The following is a 21908-nucleotide window of genomic DNA, read 5'->3' on the forward strand; positions in this document are numbered from 1 at the left end:
GACACTCCTGGCCAAGACAGGCCTGGCATAGGCTATGCGCTTGACCTCAGTGTTGCTCGGCATCACTGGGCCACGCCTGACTCTAGAGCCTCACTGGACAGCAATGTGGCTACTCTGAGTCTTTGAGATGCTGGCAGCTGAGAATCTGAGGAGACAAGCTGGGTATCAGTGAGCAGACCCTGTCCCTGCCGAGTGGAGACCTCATGAGGAACAGGGATAGGCAGGCAATGAGCAGGGATGCTGGCCCCTTGTAGACATGAGATGCTTCTTCCGGTTCTGCTGAACTGTGGTCAGCCACATGCAAGGCCAGGGGGCCTGAATTTCATGACAGGGCTTGAACAAACACAAGGTGAAAAATTCACCTTCCTACACAGTTTATTGCAAGTAACTAAGAGATCAATTAAAAAAAAAAAAAGAACAAGACTTGGGCAGGGGTGAGTGCTTGAGTGTGAGTCTGATTTCCTGCACTGCAAAAATAGAAAAGCAATATAGAAAAGCAAGTAAGGTAACTAGGCTCTCGAAGAGTCTATTAAAGAGGATGCCAAAGGGCGCTTTTCAGAAAGAAGGAAGGAGCCCCCGCAGCAAAGCAGAAACACAGACAGATGGGACGAGAGGCACTGGGCAAAGTCAGCACCGGGAGGAAGTGCCAGGAGAGCAGCAGCAGCTCCAGGCCAACCTTTCGGCTGAGCTTGAGAATTCAAACAGGAGACTACAGAGGCGGGAAGCCTACAGCCGGGGTATGCGATTCCCTGAGCCGCATAATGCGAAGACAGCACGACTCACACGAGACTCCATGCTTTCCAGAGCAAACACTTCAAGAATAATATGAGAATATGTAATTACCAGGATAATAACGAAGGGAACATAGCATTAGCGACAAAACCAAACGGCGTTCAGTCCCAAAGAACAGGGAGGGAAAAGAAAGGCACGGCAACGTGGAAAATTGCAGGTCTCCACGTAAACATAACAGTAATTAAATTGCGAGCAAACTCAGTACTCAAGCAGAAACCTGGGAGTTGGGGGCCCCAAGTCTGGGAATGGTGGAAGCGGCTGACAGTGGGGAATGAAGTCCAGGGTTCCCCAGGGGATTAGGAAAGGGGGCAATGGGGATCCACACTCAACCTCAGACCCACAGCTGGCTCAAAGCTGTGCTTGCAAAGGGCAGTTACCACAGTTTCCCCCGAGAGGAAGACAGAGCCTAGACAGGCTGCTGCCAACCATGCCAACGAGTGAGCTGTGGGTCCCAGTAGGACAGCTACTGTGGGACTGCGCCTCTGACCCAAGAGCAGGAGATTAGAATCGATCTCGTGACAGGGGCCCAGTGAGCTCTATGGGTGTGGATCCAGACAGGCCATGACTGGGAAGTGAAGATGATTTCTCTCCCCTGAACAGGACTTGATTGGCAGCAGGCACTGCAAATTCAAAAATCTGTCCCTGAGCTGTCCCTGAGCAACTCGGCACTCCTGGGCAGGTAGAGAGAATCAAAAACCCAAGTTCCCTCATCTGCAGTGTCCAGAATACAATACAAGATGAACCTGGAAATCCCAGGAAATGGGGCACCAGGTTAAGAGTGGGAACACACAGACACCTGTGCTGGGCCCTATGGCGCCACATCAGCGGGTACAGAGAGCTCTCGAAGGAGTCAACGGTTTCTTATCATTATTGTTTTGGGGAAGCAATGATGGTCCACAGGCAAGACGAGTGGCCGGTGTACTGCTGAGCCCCATCTCCAGCCCAGGAAGAAGCTATTCTAAATAAAAGTGGGGTGTCATGAACAAACAGCATGAAGAATAGTGCGTGACAATGTAAGACCATGTTACGGTGCTGGGAAGTAGCAGGATAGAAATCCTCAGCAGTGCTTCTGTGACACGAGAGAAGAGGCCAGGGAGACCACCACGCTTGGGTTTCAGCCATTTCTAAAATAACTAACAATTCAACACTGAGTTATCAACAGCAGAGCAAGAAGACAGTGTAGGAAAAGAAAAAAAAAAAGTGCTTCCAAAAAGAATGACGGAGACTCTCTCAAATAATCAGATTTTTCTGATCCACGAAACTCAGTGAACTAAGGATATTACTCATCAAGAAGATTACAGTAAATTGCTGATCGCCAAAGATAAAGACCAGAAGCAGCCACGGAGCAAACGATGAATCACATTTAGGGGGAAATGTTAAGGGAGCTGAAGGGCCCTGCCGCAGAGAGCCGGGAGGCCAAATTACAGCAGGATGATCCATTGACAATGCTGCCACAAGAGCTCAGGTCTGTGATGGCCAGGGTCTGAATTTGTTTATTGGAAGCCCAGCCCCTGGCCCCTTCTCCCGGGGAGTCACAACCTGAGACTATAGTTAACAAGGGTCCATTGTGTGAGAACAGAGCTTCCAAGGGACAATCCCAAGGAGAATAAAATGGGATGTTGTCCCTCCAGTTTGCCACATGGACAAAGATCAAATTATGGTGTACCACAGAAAGGAAAAAAAAATGGCAAGACAAAACTTACTCCTGAAATCTTTATCCAGCAAAAAGGTTTAGTAGGGCAAGCATTTTCAGAAAGGAACATGAGAATCTGTCACCAAAGGCCCATAATACGGGGCAGGACCAGAGTGGCAGCACTTGGCTTACTTGCACAAATTGCCAACCTGGATTCGATCCCCGGCCTGCCATGCGGTCCCCCTGAGCATTGCTGAGTGTGGCCCAGAAATAAAACAAGATTTTTTTTTAAAGCCCTTAATATTGACAATGCCACAGAGCGCTTGACAAAGGTCCTTGATCTGAAGGGGAATGATATTGGATGAAAACTTAATTCTTAGCCAAGGAAGGAAGAACAAGGGAAATATGTGTTAAGAAAAAAATAAATTCATTTCGTTCTTTTTTTTCCCCTTTGCTCTTAATCCCCCCCTCCTCCTTTGGGGGGCTGTTGCGGAGATCAAACCCAGGCGTGGGATTTCTTGGGGAGTGAATTCTGGCCTCCTGGTCAGTGGTGGTCAGGGGGTGTGCAGCCCGGCTGCACCAACCACCCTCCTAGGGGGGCAAAAAGGGGGTGTCCCAGGCTCTCAGCAGAACAAACAGGGGAACAAAGAGCAGAGGCAGGAGGGCCAGTGAGTTGTCATTCTGTGCCGCAAAATGTCATCGTGAGTGAAAACACAGACAGCCGCCTGTTCAGAGAGAAGCTAAAGCCTCAATTCATCCAGGCCCGTGTGAGATTAAGTTACACTTCCCCAAGCAACTCGAAATCCTACTCACTTCTGTCTACCCAGAGGAAAGCGGAGTCTAAGCCCACCGAGGCTTCGACGCGCTCCAGATTCATCACTGCCCCCCCTCCAGGCCCCAAAAAACGATCTGGCTGCCCACGGCAGGTGCGGGGGAGAGAAGCGTGTGCTCTTCGCAGAAGCGACTCTCAAAGGGGTAACCGAGCACCGGGCCCCCAAGATGCACAGACACCAACACTGCTCCTGCATGAACCTGAGGCGGCTGTGGCGAATAAACCCTTATTTCCCCGGAGTAGGGACACGGGAAACTGGATACAAGGGTGTGTGGGACTGGAAGGAACTTTCTGGGGGTGGGGGGTGGCGGGGAGCGGGAATTTCTGAGTCTTGATTAGGAGGAGGGTTACACAGAACATACTTGATCAAAATCACATCAGCAGCTGCTTACCTAAAATAGAAAGAGACAGAGGTTAATAAAACCAAATGAGAGAAGAAGAGGCCCATGAAAACACCAGACTAGGAAAATCAGATCACTTTATTAGCAGCAGATGAATCTGACCTCGAGGCAAAAGGCCTTCCTGGAACTGCAGAGAACAGTTCAGAATGGCAGGAGGCTCGCATTATCAGCGAGAGAGAGGATTCAGCTGTATCAGGCAGCTGCAAAATAGAGAAGGTAAAAGGAACAGATGAAAAGGCCAAATAGGCCAATATCAACCGCAGCGGGAGATCTTAACCCTTTAGGAACTAATGGATTCAAGCGGCCCCCAAACCCAGCAAGAATAGCAGGGAAAAAAAAGAAAAAAAGAATGAACATGATGAATAATAATGAACCTAGCTCTCTATAAAAATACAATAGCTGCAGTGTATATTCCTCAATACATATAGAGCCGTCACCAAAATCCACACAGCAAAATAGATGGTTTCAAACTATTATACAAATTATTCAAAAAATAAAAAATGTTCTCACGCCTCAATTATTCCAGCAACCATTTATAGTGAGTTAACTAGACACTTTCTCTATATTTAGAAATTGAGAAATCCATCTCAAAGCCACGGATCAAATATTCAGCTAAATGACACTCGGATCAAAGATGAAATCTCATAGAAATCGGGAAATATTTTGAAATGAATGTGAATGATAATATTGAAACTATGATAGGGAAGAAATGTAGAGGATCCAGCCCAAAGCCCCGGTTAAGCAGTTTTGCTTTCTGAATGTTGGGTCTTGAATCCTGGAACTACTGAGTCACACCAACAAGGTTTTTCAAATTTCAGGACAGGAGTACAGGGCAAAGATGAGGCACTGACCCCAGTAATGCAGTCCCGAGTCTCAATAAGACAGAGACAAAAACCGAACACAGAACAAGGCAGAAACACGGAGATAGAGAGGGGCAGAGAAGAGAGCAGATCTCCTATTACTTGGTCAAAGCCAAACCCTTGGTCAGATATGTGAACAGGGCAACCAGAGTAGAACATTAACTCCTTATGGGTTTTTGAGTCATACCTGGAGGAGCTAAGGGTTTTCTCTTGGCTTTGTGCTCAGGGGTCAGGGGGTTTATGTAATGCTGGGGATAGAAGTCAGGTTGTGGGTTGGAGTGACAGTACAGAAGGGAGGGCGGCACATGGCTGACACAAGTTTGATCCCAGGCATCCATCCCCTATGGTCTTTTGAGCACTGACAGAAGTGCTTCAGAGTGCAGAGCCAGGAGTAACCCCTGAGCACTGCCAGGTGTGCCCCCCTCAAAAAAACAAAAATCAAAACCAGCCAAACAGAAAAGAAGTCAAGTTGCTGTGAAAAGAAAAGGCCCTACCAGCTTGAATTTTAACATCTTTAGGCCAATAATTTAGAAGTTTAGGAGAAAAACTTTAAAAGAACTCACAAAATCCAGCCTAATAAGTATGGACAAATAAATTGAAATATGAATGAATTAACAATTATGAAGACAGGGACTCTTCCAACTCATAACTCAGATGACATCAGTGATGGGTGTTACTCATCACCTGGGGAGAAATCAGGAGCAATTTTATAGAAAAACCTCCATAGAATTATTCCTTCCCAATTATTTTTAAGTCACACATCAATCTGACGATCACATCTAACAGGCATATTATCAAAAAGGTATTACATGACAATTTCACTTTAAAAATAAATAAAACAAAAGCAAACTAAAGCCAATAAAAAAATCAAAATCACAACACAACCTAAGTTGATTTATTAATTTAGTCCAAGAATGTAAATAAAACTTCAACCATGTAATTTACCAAATAAAGAAAAGAAAGAGACATTTATGTGACTGACCCAACAAATGTAGCAGAAAAAGATTTTGATAAATCTAATACTTGTAAAACAATCCCCGCAAATGCAAAGAACACTTGATCAAGTGGTAAGAGACCGGGACTGTCGTGATGGTGACGCTTCCCCTGAGAGGAGAATAAGATTAAGAACACTCACATCACACTCTCTTCAGTACGAACTGGACACTGAGCTTGATTTATTCAAATAGGTAATAAAAAAGGAAAAGCTTACTTAATCAACGGAAATGAAAATATTCTAAAAGTAATGCATAAAACTGCACTGAATGCCACACTCCAAAATCTGGAGGAAAAAAAATTAATCATAGGTGTGCAAGCCCACGAGAAATAGAAAAAAGCAGAAAGAAAATAATTACCGAAGAAAGCTACATTTGTAATAGCAGAGATTCCAGATCAGAAAAATCCCACTGACCTCGAGAGTCAATGGAAGGCTGACAAGTACTGCAGTATGAATTAGGGTGCTGGTAGGTACAGAATGACAAGATGTGACAGCAGCCACGAAACTTGCCTTTCGTATACCCGACCGGGGTTCATCCCCACCCCTGGAACCCCAAAAGGCCACTGAGTCCCACCAGGAGTGTGATCCCTGGGCAGAGAGCCAGCAGTCAGCCCCAAGTACAGCTGGGTATGAACCCTAAAGAATATTAATTTAAAAAATGGAGAGCTACGACTATAGAGCATGCCAAGCATAGTCCAGATGCCTTGGAGAAAAATGTGGAGGCTTAACGTCCTGCATGCTGATACAGGGACATGGGGATTAGAGGCCCAGGACACTGTGAGACTGAACAGGGAGAGTAGGAAAACAGACAGGCGGCCCCTCAGAGGTCACTGGGGTTAGGCTGTCAGTTTTAAAAGATGCAGAAGGAAAACATTCCAAAGTAGTCAGATAAGGAGGTAAATTGTGGTAGAACTGCTGAAAGTACCAAGAGCCAGCTGATGAGCTAACGGTGAAGATAGAACACAGAACCATGAACAGGGGCACAAAAGAAAAAGGGAGTGATGCAGAGGCTAGCTTTAAACTGAACAACACCGATGGTTCCACTAAATAAAAATGCCAAGTGCCAATACTAGGTCACAGAACTTTCTCTGAGTTCTGAAAGGAGGCTAGTGAGACCGAGGAACTGGATATTAAATTTTAACTTACTTTTAACTAAAGCCACACGTGTTTACCAGTAACTGGTTTTGAACAGTGTAGAAACGGTGAGATTAGAGAGAAAAGCAGGATCCATCATGTTGTTTACAAGGAACTCGTTCTGGCATTGAAAATAAACTGGTCAATTCTAAATGGAGGGGGGAGAAATGGGCAAATGCTAGGCAACAAAGAGCTTGAAAGAGCCCTCAGCAAGATGAGCGGAATCAGTCCAGGTGCCCGGAGCGAGGGGGAGGTCTGGATGGCACAGAGGCCGAGCCAGGAGGCAAAATAACAGCGGCGCCTCTGGGCACATCGTGTTGAGGGGCATCGTGTTCAGGGAGGCACAAAGGGATTTGGGGCAAGACAGAAACAAGAAAATCCTTCATGAGGGCTGGATATCAGACACTTCCCGTGTGGCTGCAGATGAGGGACTGGTCAGGGGGACAGGCAGCAGCACCCTAGAGCTGGGCCAGGGTGGAAGCAGCCCCTCCTTGCAGCCATGTGCCAAGTGGAAGGCAGGTGAGAGAATGTGGTGCCATGTGAGAGGGTTGCAGTGATGATGTCTATGTTTTCCGACCATGAGATGGGACCAAAACCAGTCTGACACATTTTCCGGGGGAAAAATGTATCTCCTAAACTGACGCCTTGAATAATTTAAAAAATTAAAACAGAGAGATCGAGCCAAAATAAGCGAGAGCGGGGGGGGGGGGGGGGGGGGGGCGGGATAAAGTACAAAGAAAAAATTAAAACAATATATGTGAATGAAACAAAAAATGGAAAATTTATGACCCTCAGAATAGGTAAAAAAAAAAATGACATACAGAAGCAGGAAAGATCTTCCAAGATACTAGATGATAATAGGCAGGATCGGAGCAATGACACAGCATTAGGGCATTTGCCTTGCACATGGCTGACCCGGGGACAGACCCAGGTTCAATCCCCAGTGTCCCATATGGTCCCCTGAGCTTGCCAGGGGAGTGATTTCTGAGCGCAGAGCCAAGAGGAACCCCTGAGTGACGCCCGATGTGGCCCAAAAACAACAACAACGACAACAACAACAAAAATGATAATAGGCAAACACAGGTACTACTTTATTCTTATGAATGTTTGTTTTGGGCGACACTCAGCAGTGCTTAGGGCTTATTCCTTGTGGGCTCAAGGAACCAACCACATGAGGTATCTGAGCCCAACCTGGGAAGTGGGCCTGCAAAATAAGCACCCTGCCTGCTGTCCTCTGACTCTAGGGTCCTGCTCTTCTTCTATTTGATTTGAGGCACCGGGATTTACTAGGGGTCTCCTGTATAAGCCCTCCCCCAATCACTGTCACTGTCACTGGGTCCAGAAAACTTGGTGCAAACAGGTGTGTCTCCTTCTTGAGAGACTCCAGCTACCAAAGTGTGTTCATGAAGGGAAGATTGGGGGGGGGGGGGCCAATTGGAGCAAGTGAACCTGTAGTTGCCGTTTTTCTATGAAAATTTCTAGCTCCGATGGCTTCATCTGTGAGCTACATTACACCTTGAAGAAGCAGAGAATGCCAATTCTGTATCAGCTTCTAAAACAGGAGAAGAGGGAGCACTTTCCCGCTGGTTTAATGAGGCCTTGACTCCAGCCCTCGAGGAAGAGATGAAAGAAAACCACATGAGCACAGAGGGAAAGATTTCAGCAACATTTGATCAGACTAATCCAATAACGTAGTAAAAAATGCATAATCACCAAGTGTAATTTATCTTAGGATTGTTAACAGTGCTTCAATACTTGACTCAACAGTGACTACTGGGGAGGGGGCAATGAGCCACACTCGGCAGTGCTCAGGGCTTACTCTTTTTTTTGAGGGGGGGTCACACCTGGCAGCACTCAGGGGTTACTCCTGGCTCTACATTCAGAAATCGCTCCTGGCAGGCTCAGGGACCATATGGGATGCTGGGATTCGAGCCACCGTCCTTCTGCATGCAAGGCAAACACCTTAACTCCATGCTATCTCTCCGGCCCCATCAGGGCTTACTCTTGACCCAGTGCTCAGGCATCTGTCCTGGCTAGCTCGGGGGATGATACGGGGTGCTGGCACCTTACCCTCTGCACTATTTCTCTGGCCCCGATCATAATTTCAGACTGAAAAAGGAAAATGTGTTCAGTTGAAAAAAATCCAACTGAGAGAATCCAACTGATAAGAATTAATAAAATACCTCTTTTATTATGTGTCTTTGAGTCACACTTGGTGATGCTCAGATGCTACTCCAGCACAGTGCTTGGGTGGACCTGGAGGCGAGTTCCAGGGACCTTGCAGAGCCAGGAGCCAGGCCAGTCAGACCTGCTGTGGATGGTGCCACCACGGGTCCTGACTGCAGCCTGGTGGCTCCACACCACAGCCCACTCACGAGCGTGACCCAGCACACACAGGCTGGTGGACCCCGCACTCCAGTCCTCACCACAGCTGCCAACCGGCTGCTCCTGGCTCTGGGATCGAGGGATTCCCAGTAGTGCTGGAGTCAAAAACTGGCTAGCACTCTGATCCCTGTGCTTCCCTGTCCTGCCCCAGAAGAGGGGACCTCTGAGGTCAGCCACCGGCAAAAAAGATCCAAACCCGTGAGCATCCCTCCTGTCTGGGAAGAAGACCAGGATGTTTGTTCTAGTTACTTCTCAACCAAGTCCGAGAGGCCACCTACTTGGGAAATGGAAAGAGGCAAGTCAAAGGGAATGTAAGGAAGGAGTACAGACCGAGTGAGCAATAATTCAGGAAGTCTATCGAGAGCAAAAGGCGAATCAAGTGCCGTATTTTGCACTCTATCAGAGGCACTCCCCTCCACCCGCAAGATGGAGGGAAAGGTCTGTGCCTCTTATGGAGCAAATGCCGCCTGGAGCTGAAGCCTGAATGCAGGGGAGGAGAGACCATCATCATGATTCTTAATGTCACATTGACTGCCACTCACTTAACATGGTTGAAATATTATTGTTATAGTTTATTAAATATTTTAGTACAGCATTTGCTTTAGAATATTTTTTTTTCTTGTTTTCCTCATCTAAAATCTAGGTGTATGTCTTATGGTCGGTTTCGTCTCAAGGAGCGAAAAAATAAGGTATCTGCGAGGCACATAGCAAGGCCTTGTAAATATGAACATTCCATTTACGGCACTAATGGCAGTGATCTGGGGGGGGAGGGGGTTGTGGCCATCCTAACACGGGGCCCAGGACGGTCCGACAAGCCTGCTGGAATTCATGGAAACAAACACACACGGCCACAACTTAATCTCTAGCTCAGACCTCAGACCGAAATTATGGCCAGGGAAGCTTTAAATCTCAGTCGAAGAAGCCAAACAAAATCACTGTACAATAAAGAGAGATTATCTTTATGACTCTGGTTAATCCAAGTTTCTTCAGCAGGCGATAAAAAGCATGAACCATACAGGAAAGTCAGAGCAAAGGGACTCATGCAAAACTAACAGCTATTGCAGCCAGAGCAATAATACAGCAAGTAGGGCGCTTGCCTTGCATGCAGCCGGCCGGGGTTCAATCTCCAGCATCCCACACAGTCCCCTGAGCACTGCCAGCAGAAACGTTTGAGTGCAGAGCCAGGAAATACCCTAGAGCAGGGGTCTCAAACTCAATTTACCTGGGGGCCGCAGGAGGCAAAGTCGGGGGGGGGGGTGATCCTTGAGTGCAAAGTCAGTAGTAAGCCTTGAACATTGGGGGGTGTGACCCAAACAACTAAAACAAAACAAAACAAGATTCCTCTAGGACAGGGCCACAAAATGTTGTACAGAGGGCCGCAATCGGCCCGTGGGCCACGAGTTGGAGACCCCTGCCCTAGAGTATCTCCTGGTGTGGCCCAAATCCCCTACACCTCCTCTTAAATGTAGCATAACTATTCCTTTAAAAAGAGAGGGCTTTTTAGAGAGGTTAGTCACAAAGGAAGAAAATCTAGAACCAACTATGACTAGCAGAATATAAACAAAATGTCCACCTATCAAGAAGAATATGACTGTGCATCCAACACAAGTAAAGATTTTGTGGGGGTTCTTATGAGGGGAGGAGGGCCAGCGGTCACACCTGCTACTTTTCAGGGCTTCCTTCTGGCTCGGTCATCAGGCATCACTTCTGGTGGGGCTCAGAGGGCTAAATAGGGTGCTGGAGATCAACCGTGTACAAGGCCAACTCTCTATTTTTCCTATCTTTCCAGCCAATTTGAATTTTGTTTTGTTTTGTTTTTTTGAGGGGGTCAGACCCAGCAGCACTCAGGGGTTATTCCTAGCTTTGCACTCAGAAATCATTCCTGGGGCCCGGAGAGATAGCACAGCGGCGTTTGCCTTGCAAGCAGCCGATCCAGGACCAAAGGTGGTTGGTTGGAATCCCGGTGTCCCATACGGTCCCCCGTGCCTGCCAGGAGCTATTTCTGAGCAGACAGCCAGGAGGAACCCCTGAGCATCGCCGGGTGTGGCCCAAAAACCAAAAAAAAAAAAAAAAAAAAAAAAAGAAATCATTCCTGGGGACCACATGGGATGCCAGGAATCAAACCCGGGTTCGCCCCAGGTTGGCCACGTGCAAGACAAATGCCCTACCTACCACTGCACTATCGGCTATCGCTCTGGCCCTGCAATTTGAATATTTGTGGTAGGGAGGTGACAACCAACAACACTCAGAATTTCCTCCTGATTCTGTGTTCAAGAGATCAGTGCGTGGTAATTTCTATGGGGTACTGGGGATGGAACCCAGGTCAGCCTGTACTCCCTCACCAGCGCCCAAGAACAAGGTTCAACAGGCAACCCCACGCCCTGCTGCAGAGAAACAGGTTGGCCATTATGAAAGGCCAAGAAGACACTTGTGCCCTTCGGGAGACCAAGTGGGATGCCGGGGATGCCGAGTACAAGGCAAGCGCCTTACCTGCTGTCCTATATCTCCCTGCCCCACAGTGGCAGGGGCGAAACTGGAGTCAGCTGCATGCGAGGCAAAATGCCTTTACCCTCTGCATTATCTCTCTTTAGTCCCAGCAGAATAATTCTCGAGAGCTTCAAACAAAAAAACAAAAAAACCCACAACATCCAACCATACCACAGAGAATCCATTGTGGCCCGGCAGTCCTCCTCAGTGAAGGAAACACTGTGTGTGTTCCAGGGAAAGGGGAAAGCACAAAATACTATGTATACAGCACAATTCTATTTATACAGAATTTTAAGAGATAGCGCTATAAGTTTACAAAAAAAAAAAAAAAAAAAAAAAAAAAAACCACTGGTAAGAAATAGCAAATGTTTACTAATTGCCCAGGGCCATTCTAAGTAATTTTTATGTATTTTAACTCGATTTTCACAACTCTGTAATTAGATGCAATATAATAGTAATCCCAAATGTGCAAATTGAGTAGCACTGAGGTTAAATCATTTACCCAAGGCCACAGAGCAAACAAATGCCAGAGGTGGCCAGGAAGCCCGATAGCAAGGCTGCAGAAACTGTATTCTGAGTGCGGTAACAGCGCTCCCACTTCTGTGGAGAGAGGGAGAAGGGAGCAGGGAGAAGGAGAGGGGAGGCTAAGTCCAGCCTCTCAGAAACAATACTCAGCAGTGGGTGCCTCCTAGGGCAGACCCAGGAAGGGGGTCAGAACTGGCGGTTTTGGCAGAGTTGGCAGTACTGCACTGAGGCAGGCCACATTAGCAGCTCAAGTCCGTCACGGTTGAGGCAGCCTTGAGGGGATCTAACAGGCCAGGAGGAACCAGAGACCTCACCCGTGTACCCAGAACTTGTGCTCATGGAAAGGATTTTCTTTTCTTCATTAAGTTGATGAACAGAATTTGGGGCCAGAGAGATTGTCCAGTGAGTAGAGTGCTTGCCCTGCCCAAGAGCAACCCAAGTTTAATCCTTAGCACTTTGTATGATGTTCGAGCCTGCCAGAAGTGATCCCTGAGCACAGAGCGAGGAGTATGCCCCGAGCACCACCATCTGTGGCCCAAAACAAACAATGTTTTGTTTTTTTTTTTTTTTGGTTTTTGGGTCACACCCGGCAATGCTCAGGGGTTACTCCTGGCTCTGCGCTCAGAAATCATCCCTGGCAGGCATGGGAACCATATGGGACGCCAGGATTCAAACCATCATTGGTCCTGGGTCGGCCACTTGCAAGGCAATCTCTCCAGCCCCTCAACAAACAATATTTTTTAAAAATACAAATAATAGGGCCCAGAGAAATAACACAGCAGCATTTGCCTTGCAAGCAGCCGATCCAGGACCAAAGGTGGTTGGTTCGAATCCCGGATCCCATATGGTCCCCCATGCCTGCCAGGAGCTGTTTCTGAGCAGACAGCCAGGAGTAACCCCTGAGCACCGCCGGGTGTGACCCAAAAACCAATATATATGTATGTATGTGTATATATATATATATATATGCATGTATGTGTATATGTATGTGTATATATATATGTATGTGTGTATATATATGTATGTATGTATATGTATGTATGTATGTAATATAATATTCTTTTACTTTTTGGGGGATGAGGTGGGGTTCCCTAGTAGTGCTCAGGCACTGCTGTGGAACCTTTGAACATTAGAAATTTAAGCCTGCTGGTTCAGGGCTCAGGCCTGGCAGTGCTGGGGCCATCCCATGACATCTGGCACAGGCAATCCAGACCCACGTCATTGGAAGGGGCTGCAGTCCAAGCTCATCTGCAATAGGCTTAGATTGGATCTCCAGCACCACATGGAACCCTGATCCTGCTGGGAGTGATACCCCAGGTACCCCCTAAGTCCCAGGTGTGGCCCAGAAGAAAAAAATATTAAAAAAACATATAAATAAGGGCCAGAGAAGTAGTACAGTGGGTAGGGCTCTTGCTTTGCATAAGGACAATTCAGTTTGGTGCCCCCGTCCTTCCAGAAGGGAAGCACCATCAAGTGTGACCCAAATAAACAACAAAACTATTTAAATAATTTTTAGGGGGGTTTCCTTTGTTTTGGTTTTGGAGCCACACCCGGCGGCAGTCAGGGGTTACTCCTGGCTCTGTGCTCAGAATCACTTTTGGAAGGCTTTGCGGGCCATATGGGATGCCGGGATTCAAACCACCATCCGTCCTGGATCGGCTGTGTTCGAGACAAACACCCTACTGCTATGCTATTGCTTCGGCCCATAAAAACTAAATGTTTAAGAAATCAGGTGGCCACTATGTAGCTCTATAGGAAGCTCCAAGGTCTGTGGCCCCAGGCTGATATCTCACCCACAAAATCCCTGACTGCCCCAAACCCGTGCAGCTGTGGTAAGCTTCCAAGATGCCACCAGGACGGACTGGTATCAGACTCAGGAGTGAGCGCTCTGAGTGAGAGAGGAAGGCACAGTCCCAGAAGTGAATGGACAAAAGTGAAGTGGATGGACAAGGTGAAGACACATTTGTGCTATGGCACATAAGGGCGGAGGCACCCTGAAAAGGAGCCTTGGTGCCTGGCTTGAGGAGGCCATGAGGCATCACCACTAGGTAGCCCCCACAACTGTCCGGGAAAACGGGTCCTGCTGTCAGCAGGTGGGGAGTGAGCAGCTAAGGCATCTGGATGAGGGATCCGCAGGGATACCCCAGAGCTCCTCTCTCATCCAAGCAGCCCTGGGTTGCCTTTATCTCACCACTGAGGGAATCTGGGGACTGGGAGGGGTACACTGTGGGGGTGTGCCTCCCAGGAAGATGTGGGGTGTGGCACGTGCAACCAAACCCAGAAGTTGGCAATCTGCCAGTGATGCCCAAGGTGGATGCTGGCAATAAAGTGGCACAGCACTAAGAACAATGCAAAGGAATGAGGGGGCAACAGGATTCGAAGGGACAAGAGACCCGAAACCAGGGCAGGTCACCGGCCCCTCAAGTCTTCCATCTGGTTCATCCGACATCCGTACTACCTGTGGGGAGTATTGCAGAGGACAGAGCTAGCCCCATTTATAGACTTCAAAAACAAACAAACAAACAAACAAAAAAAAAAAAACGGGGGTTGGGGGCAGCCAGCCAGGACATGGCTTAAAGGGCTGGAGCACTTGTTTTGCCAGGAAAGCCTGAGATCTCCAGCAAAGTCTGGGGAGCATCGCAAGGTTTGGCTGGCGAGCACCTGAGCCCTTCACAGTCCCCAAATTGCTGTGAAGTGCTAATGAAGCAGGTCATGCAGGGGGAGACCATAGCAACAAGTTCCCTAGGACTAAGTTTACCCTCTGCTCCTCGCCCTCAAGCAGCCCCCAGAGTGTGAAGACCAGCCGCAACCTATGGACCGGACTGTGGAACTGAGGCCGCTATGTGACTTAGAGGCCCTGGGGAGCAGGGACCCCAAGGAGAGAAGGAATGAAGGAATGAAGGTGGAGGAGGACCTAAAGGTGACAGCGACCTCTTGGCTCCTTTGGAAGCCCCAAGGGGAGGCGAGGTGGCAGGAAAATCTGTAAAGCCAACTTTGCAAAGGCCAACATTGTTCAGTGCTTTTCCACGGTGTGTGTGTGTGTTTGTGTGTGTGTGTCCACAGTGTGTGTGTGTATGTGTGTGTGTGTGTGTATGTGTGTGTGTCTCGTATGTGTCCACTATTTGTTTCCTGTGTGGCAAAGTGACTAGCCCAGTAGAAGTCATCAGGGCTCACAGTCCCTCCCTATCTCCAGATCAATCGCTTAGACATGTATTCAGGTCACAATACCTGAAACGTGGAGTGTTTCACCTCAAACACAAGAAAATGCCCTGCATGACAGTCCTTTCCTGCCAACGAAGGAGCCCCGAGCAAGCAGGCAACGGGGATTCATTCCCAGGCCAGGGATATTCAGGCACAGTCTGACAACTGCTAGGAGGAGCTGGTTGGGACACAGCTGGTTGGGAACCCGCCCAGGAAGGGCTCCCAGCACTCTTGGCCCTTCTCTGGGTGTCTAAGAGAGGTGGGGCGGAAAGTGGGAGTCTCCCTTTTCTTCTCCCCACTTGGTCTCTGCCATCTACAACACTGGCCGTGTCCAGATCAGACAAACACCGGCCCTCTTGACACCACAGCCCAACCCTCAGCCACTCGACTATGTCCTAGCCTGGGCCCCGTCACTCTCAGGGGCATGATCAGAGCCCGTCTTGAGAGATGGTTGGGTACCAGCTCCCCCAGAGAAAAGCCCTTGGGAGGGAATAGCACGGGCAGAGTACCTTGGTATGTGTGCACAGGGGCACAGATGAACAAGGAGTTGGTCCAGCCCTGAGAAGGCCATGCTGGTGCTCTGGGACCACACTGGGGGGTGGATGAACTTGAACCACTGTGGTGCTGCAGCCATGTGCAGAGCAAGTGCCTTAACCTCTACACCTCTTGGATGGCCTCGGCGGCCCTGATCTGGGGCAGAGCCACTCAGCTAGGCTCAGTCACCACAGTGGAGACAGGTAACAGGTAACATGGTGAGGAGGTGGCAGGCAAACGGGCTCTACAGCCTCACAGGAAGAGCCCACGGGCATGGAGAAGAGGGAAGAAGAGAGAGGGGAGAGGCACCACTCTAGCTGCCAAGGGGCTAGGGAAGGAGGAGTAGAGTGGCAGGATGTTGGGGGGGGGGGTGAGCTGAGAAATTGTGTCCAAGAACTCCTAAGACCTAGGACCCGACCACACAGGATCAAGGCCCTGATTTCAGTCTATGTGGGAGGGATCTTCGGGACACCCCTGTTCCACTACAGATCTGGCCTTTAGAGAAGCCCATAGTGAGAGAGGCATCCCCCGTCCTCTCTGCCCTGATTGATCTGTGTCTTAGAGAGGCCCATGGTTGAGGAAAGCATGGGGTCTGCTAGAGGTAGAGAAGGTCACAAGGAAAGGAAATGAGTTTCTCTGCATCATGGTTTGGCCAACTCTGTCTGAAAAGTTACACATATTGTAGACGTGAACTACCCAGTTTTAGTTGCAACTATCCAGCTCTGCCAGAGTAGCCCCAAATCAGCTGGAACAAAATGTAAACAAATGGGCTTGACTGGGTCTGAATAAAGTTTTATTTACTAAGACAAGAAACAGGACAACGGATCTAAATCACTAGCACAGTCTCACACCACCATATAATAAGCGTTCGATGAAGGCTAAAGTGATGGAGAGGGAGAGGAGGAGGGATGTCATTGGTTTAGGTAATCAGATGAAAACTAGAATGCAGGGAAGTGGGTGCATGGAATAGTGTGGTGAGCAGCAGCCAAAGAAATAGTAACTTCTTCCTCAAGAGCTCTAGTCTAGTCCAAGAGAAAATAATGGCCACTGATACATCCCAGGAAGCCTGGTTCTAAGTGATCGCTCTGTAGGCTTCTAAGAAGAGTGTCAACTCTCTCCACCAACTACAGCAGCCCAGCACCACCCCTCCAACAGAAATGGCCAGCTCCATGACTGGCATCAAGGAATATGAGCAGCTAAGTCATCAGGTGACACTGGACGACGGGGCTAAAAACTCTGGGTCTTTCTCATGTAATGGGATGGGGCCAAACTTCTCTGCACCCCACCTTGCCACCGGAAAACCCAGAAGTCCCTGACCACTGCTATCATCTCCCCAACAAAAAAATGGTCCGGCTCCTCCATCAAGCTCCAAAAGCAAGTAACGGCAGCCTATACATCCCAGAAAACCTATCAAATAGATCCCTCTCCATTCCCTACACGGCCCAACTCTTGCAACTTAGCTTTATCAAACAGCCAAGTCCCTAAATTTGTTTTAGAGTTATAAATATTGGACTGTACAAAACCGCAATATCTTACAGTAGACTCAAACTTGATGAACTGATGGATTCTTCCTGAGTGTTTTGTTGAGGATCTTGGAGTCGAGTCTTTCCAATGCCAATGATATGTCTCTAAAACTTCATAAGAATTTAGACATTCTTTTGATCGTCTTAAGTATTTCTTGTTGCCTGGAATATGAGTCTCAAATGGGCTGAGAAGGTGCTTGCCACTTATTCCAAAGACATATAATTTGGAACTTTAACAGAATTCCAAGCCAAAGAAGGCACAACAGTGCTGACCTTTCTCTAAAATATACCGCTTGTGAAACTCTTGGAGTGACACCGAGTGTCCCTAGAATCAGAGGATGTGAGCAGTTCCAGCAGGACCTCAGGAAGTCTGATTGGGAATGTTACATAACATCTACCAAGTTCAGTGAGTCTACCTAGACAGTAACACAGATGGTTCATTCAACTAGCACCAACCACAGTCCAGGAAATCCTCAGACACCGATGTTAATCATGCTATGAAGAGAGATAACAGTCATTTCGAGTTGACTCTTGAGGATCTAAGTTGTTAGGTTACACCTTATTTTACCCTAAACAAAGATCATCCCTGGCTCCTTTGTGTGTTTGTTTACAATTTGGATTTACCCCAAAACAGAGATTGTCTTCCTTGCAAACCTGGTTGAAACTGGCTCAGGAGAGCCTGAGCTATCTGTCCTTACTGCCCCATCCAGGGGTGGTCTCTGAACTCAATCAAAACAGTTCTGGCAGGCAATGGTAGAGATACAAGGCAGAAGACTGCCAGACTATAAGTGTTTCAGCTTCAGCCTGGTTTGGATTATTTCATATTCATTCACCTGGGCTTGAAGATATGCTGCGAGGGGTGATTCTACACTAAGTTTTGATCATTCCATTTGCCTCTGTGTTGTAAAAAAAAAAAAAATGAAATAAATGTGTTTGTGCCTGCAAGGAGGCAAACTAGAGTGGTGGGTGAGAGATTAGGGATGTTGGTGAAAAGAAGGTCACACTGGTGATGGGATTGGTGATTAAACACTGAATGTCTGAAATGACCACATTATAATCAACTTGGTAAATCACCATGTTGTAATAAAAAGTAGGACAAAAACAAAAAGATCTGGTCTGGGCAGCAGGCAAAGGGATATGGTCTCAGTGGAGCTGCAGAACAGAGCAGATAATGACTAGGTCGGATGCAACGGTGAGGAATAAAGGGGTCTCCACAAAGGTGTTGGGGTACAGACTGTGATAGAAGGCACTTATGGAGGCATGAGGAATGGTGGGCCGTCACAGACTTTCCAGTGCACTGTGAGAGAAGGAGCTACGAGGGGTGCAGATGTGGGACATGTGGGTGCTCATTGGAAGGATGGGGCCTGGCCAGGATGTTAGACCATGACTTCCTCTCCCACCACCTATGAAAGCAAGCTCATCGAGGTGGCTGAGACATCTCAGCCACACTTTCAGCCCTGACTGGCTCTGAAGTAAGTCACCCACACACTGGCTATCACTTCCTGTCCTGTCACTTTCCTGTGCAGGTAGTGACAGGGCAGACTCGGAGAAGGTCGAACTCATGAAATAAACATGTAGACAAGCCCAGTTTCTTCTGGAATGACACAAGAGGCATTTGGGTCTCGAGCTTAGAATGGTCCAACCTCAGAGAGGCCTTCACTTGAGTAAGGCACATACACAGGCTGCAAATACTTCTTTCAAAATGCTTCTATTTGGAAGGATGGGACTTTTCTTTCAATAGAAAAAGACCATTCGGCTGGGTGGGGAGGGATGTGCAAGCAATGCAGCAGAGCGAAGGAGCTCTGTGGTTTCACAGCACAACCTCAGCGTTGACCTGCAAAGCATTAACTCCTTTCTGAGAGAGTTTTAGAGCCACCTTAAATACCTTAGACAGTTTTCTCAAACACACCTAGAACCAGTCCATTTCACTTATCCAAAGAACCAGGCACCTGAAAAAAAAACTGGCATCTCCAGATTAACTACTTAAACCATTACTGGTGCCAATAAAGGAACAAGTAAGAAGGCTTTGGGCCCACTTCTCTAAAATGGTCAGGAAGAGCTAACACCCATCTGCTCTCTTCTCTTTTGGAGGGATCAGGGTTTCACACCTGGTGCTGTTCAGAGCTTACTTCTAGCTTTGAGCTCAGGGGTCACTTCTAGTAGACACAGGATACCTGTGTATTCAACCCAGGTTGAATGCATACAAGGCAAATGCCCTACTTGCTGTCCTATCACTTCATCTCTAATCTTCTCAGCACCTGTTTCCTTTGGTCTTACTTCAAGGTATAATCATCATTGTTGACTTTGAGAGACTGAAAGGCCTACATTGAGTTTCACATAAAGGAACACCTTAGTTCATACTTCCCAAGTTTTCATTCTCCACAAACCAAGAAATAAATGTCCGAAAAATATATCAACCCTGGATCAGAGATGTAGATCAGTGACAAAATACTTTACTTTGCCTCTATGAGGCTTTGGATTTGATCCCCGACATCCCAACAGAAAGAAGTTGTCAATCAAGATTTTTTTTTCCAGCCTTTCTGGAGAGGGCGGGAACCAGTGTCTCAGATTCAGCTGCGTAGCAAATGGTACTACTGCCTGCTCCTCAAAAGTTCATCTGCCCAGACTTGCCATGTGCCTTTAGAAGTAGAAGTAATAAACTCGATCTCTTACCCTATTGTTGGGTTGATGTTTGGATCGAAACTGTCTTCCACAAAACGCCATACGATACTGGACTTGCCTACCCCAGTGTCCTGAAAGAGAAAAAGAGCAAGAAAAACTTTTAACCCACAGAAAATTACCAAGTAGCCGTAAGTGTGTGACTTATGATAACCACCTTGGACAGGGACATTTTAGAAATTATGGGCCACAACAGACGCTTAATGATATCTCAGTGGGTGTGACCTGTAAATTCCAAAATGAGTTGGGGGAACTAGGGTGGGAGGATCACTTTCCAACTTTCCAAGAGGCAGATGGACCGAAAAGCCCCCTCGCTTCTGCTTAGTTTGCCAATAAGTAATCAAAGCAGTTGAGTGCAAAGCTCTGGATTTGCTTCTGAGTGGCCCAAGGACTCACTCTAACTTCACCCTGATCTGGGAAAGGGGAGTTAGCTATTCTATTCAGGACCCCCCCCAAAACCCTCAAGAGCTCAGGCCTGGGGCTGGTTTGCATGTTCCTAAAGTGTGAAAAGACTTCGAGATGTTCACAAGTGGCCTGACCAGACAGGAAGCGGCCTGCAGCTTCCAAGTAGGCTCTGGGGGTAGAAAATTCACTCTGTAAGTGTCGGGGTGTCCCTAGACGCAGTGGTCCTCAAACTATGGCCCGCGGGCCACATATTTGTATTTGTATCTGTTTTGTTTCTTCATTGCAAAATAAGATATATGCAGTGTGATTAAGAATTCGTTCATAAGTTTTGTTTTTACTATAGTCAGACCCTCCAATGGTCTGAGGGACAGTGAACTGGCCCCCTGTTTAAAAAGTTTGAGGACCCCTGCAGCCTCCCAGAAACTCAGCATGGGGAGTCACTTCTGGGGGTGACTTTGGAGGACTTGGCCGGACTCTGGGGCAGCCCCTGGTCAATCTGGGGGCCACCCTACTGACCCCTTGGGGGTGCTAGGAGAAGGGGTGCTGGGGGAGGGTGTCAGGTATGTAGGGTGCAGGTGGGGGGATCCGGGTGCAGTGAAGGGGTCAGGGCCCAGGGGCCCTCCCTGGGGGCCGCCACTCACCCCCAGGAGACACACTTTCAGCTCCCTCAGTGCCATGGTCGGGGGCCCCGGGGGTCCGGCCTGCCGCCTCCTCGAGCCTGAGCCTAAGCCGAGGGAGGGGCCGGGCCCGACACGAGCATCGCGCGGCGCCACCGCCGCCGCCCGGCCCACGCCCGCCTCGGGGAGCCCGGAGGAAGCCTCGGAGGCTGCTGGCGGGCTCTCGGCGCCCCCCGATCGGTCGCCCGCAGGCGGGAGCCCCTCAGCAACCGGCACCGTGGCGAGGTCTCCCAGCCGCCGCCATCTTGCGCCGCCGGGTCACGTGACCGCCACGCCCACCTCCGGGCCGCCGGCGCCGGCGCGAGCGCTGCTGGGAGGCGTGGCGTCTACCAGGCCCCGCCCACCAGTGCACAGGCCCCGCCCCTGCGCGCGACCTTCCTAATATGGCGGGCCCACAGGCCCCAGTCTTTGGGGCAATGGCAAGATCTCTGCTTTTTCTTTTTCCCTTTTTCAGTCGTTTTTATTGTGATCAAAGTGAACTGGAGATTTTTCACAGTCATAGTTTAGGGACATTAGTGACATGGAATCAGGGGGATTTCTTCCCAATTGCAAGATCTCTTAGGTATTTTTTTTTATTGTGGCCCAAGTGATGAATTGCAGATCTTTCAGTCGTAGTTTAGGTACATAAGTGACATGGAGTCGGGGATTTCTTCCCAATTGCAAGATCTCTTGTGTTTTTCCTTAGGATTTTTTTTAAATGATTTTTATTGTGATCAAACTGAATTACAGATCTTTCACAGTCATAGTTTAGGTATATAAGTGACATGGAATCAGGGGAATTCCCAACACCAATGTTGTTCTCCCAATTGCAAGATCTCTTAAGTGTTTGTTTGTTTGTTTGTTTTT

General features: G+C 48.2%; 1 protein-coding gene across 2 annotated transcripts in view; it reads right to left on the bottom strand.

The window, feature by feature from the left end:
* RAB22A (RAB22A, member RAS oncogene family) overlaps positions 1–21303 on the bottom strand; it is a 43697-nt gene extending 22394 nt beyond the window's left edge. For both annotated transcript variants that reach the window (XM_049776370.1, XM_049776368.1), the window contains exons 1-2: positions 21027–21303; positions 19975–20054 (exon numbers count right to left, since the gene is read on the bottom strand). In XM_049776370.1, coding sequence (XP_049632327.1) covers positions 19975–20054; positions 21027–21062 — 116 coding nt within the window. In that variant the 5' untranslated portion in view covers positions 21063–21303. The remainder of the gene's footprint in view (positions 1–19974; positions 20055–21026) is intronic.
* Positions 21304–21908: the final 605 nt, after the last annotated feature.

This window comes from Suncus etruscus, chromosome 7, assembly GCF_024139225.1.
Source record: "Suncus etruscus isolate mSunEtr1 chromosome 7, mSunEtr1.pri.cur, whole genome shotgun sequence".
NCBI classification, from domain to species: domain Eukaryota; kingdom Metazoa; phylum Chordata; class Mammalia; order Eulipotyphla; family Soricidae; genus Suncus; species Suncus etruscus.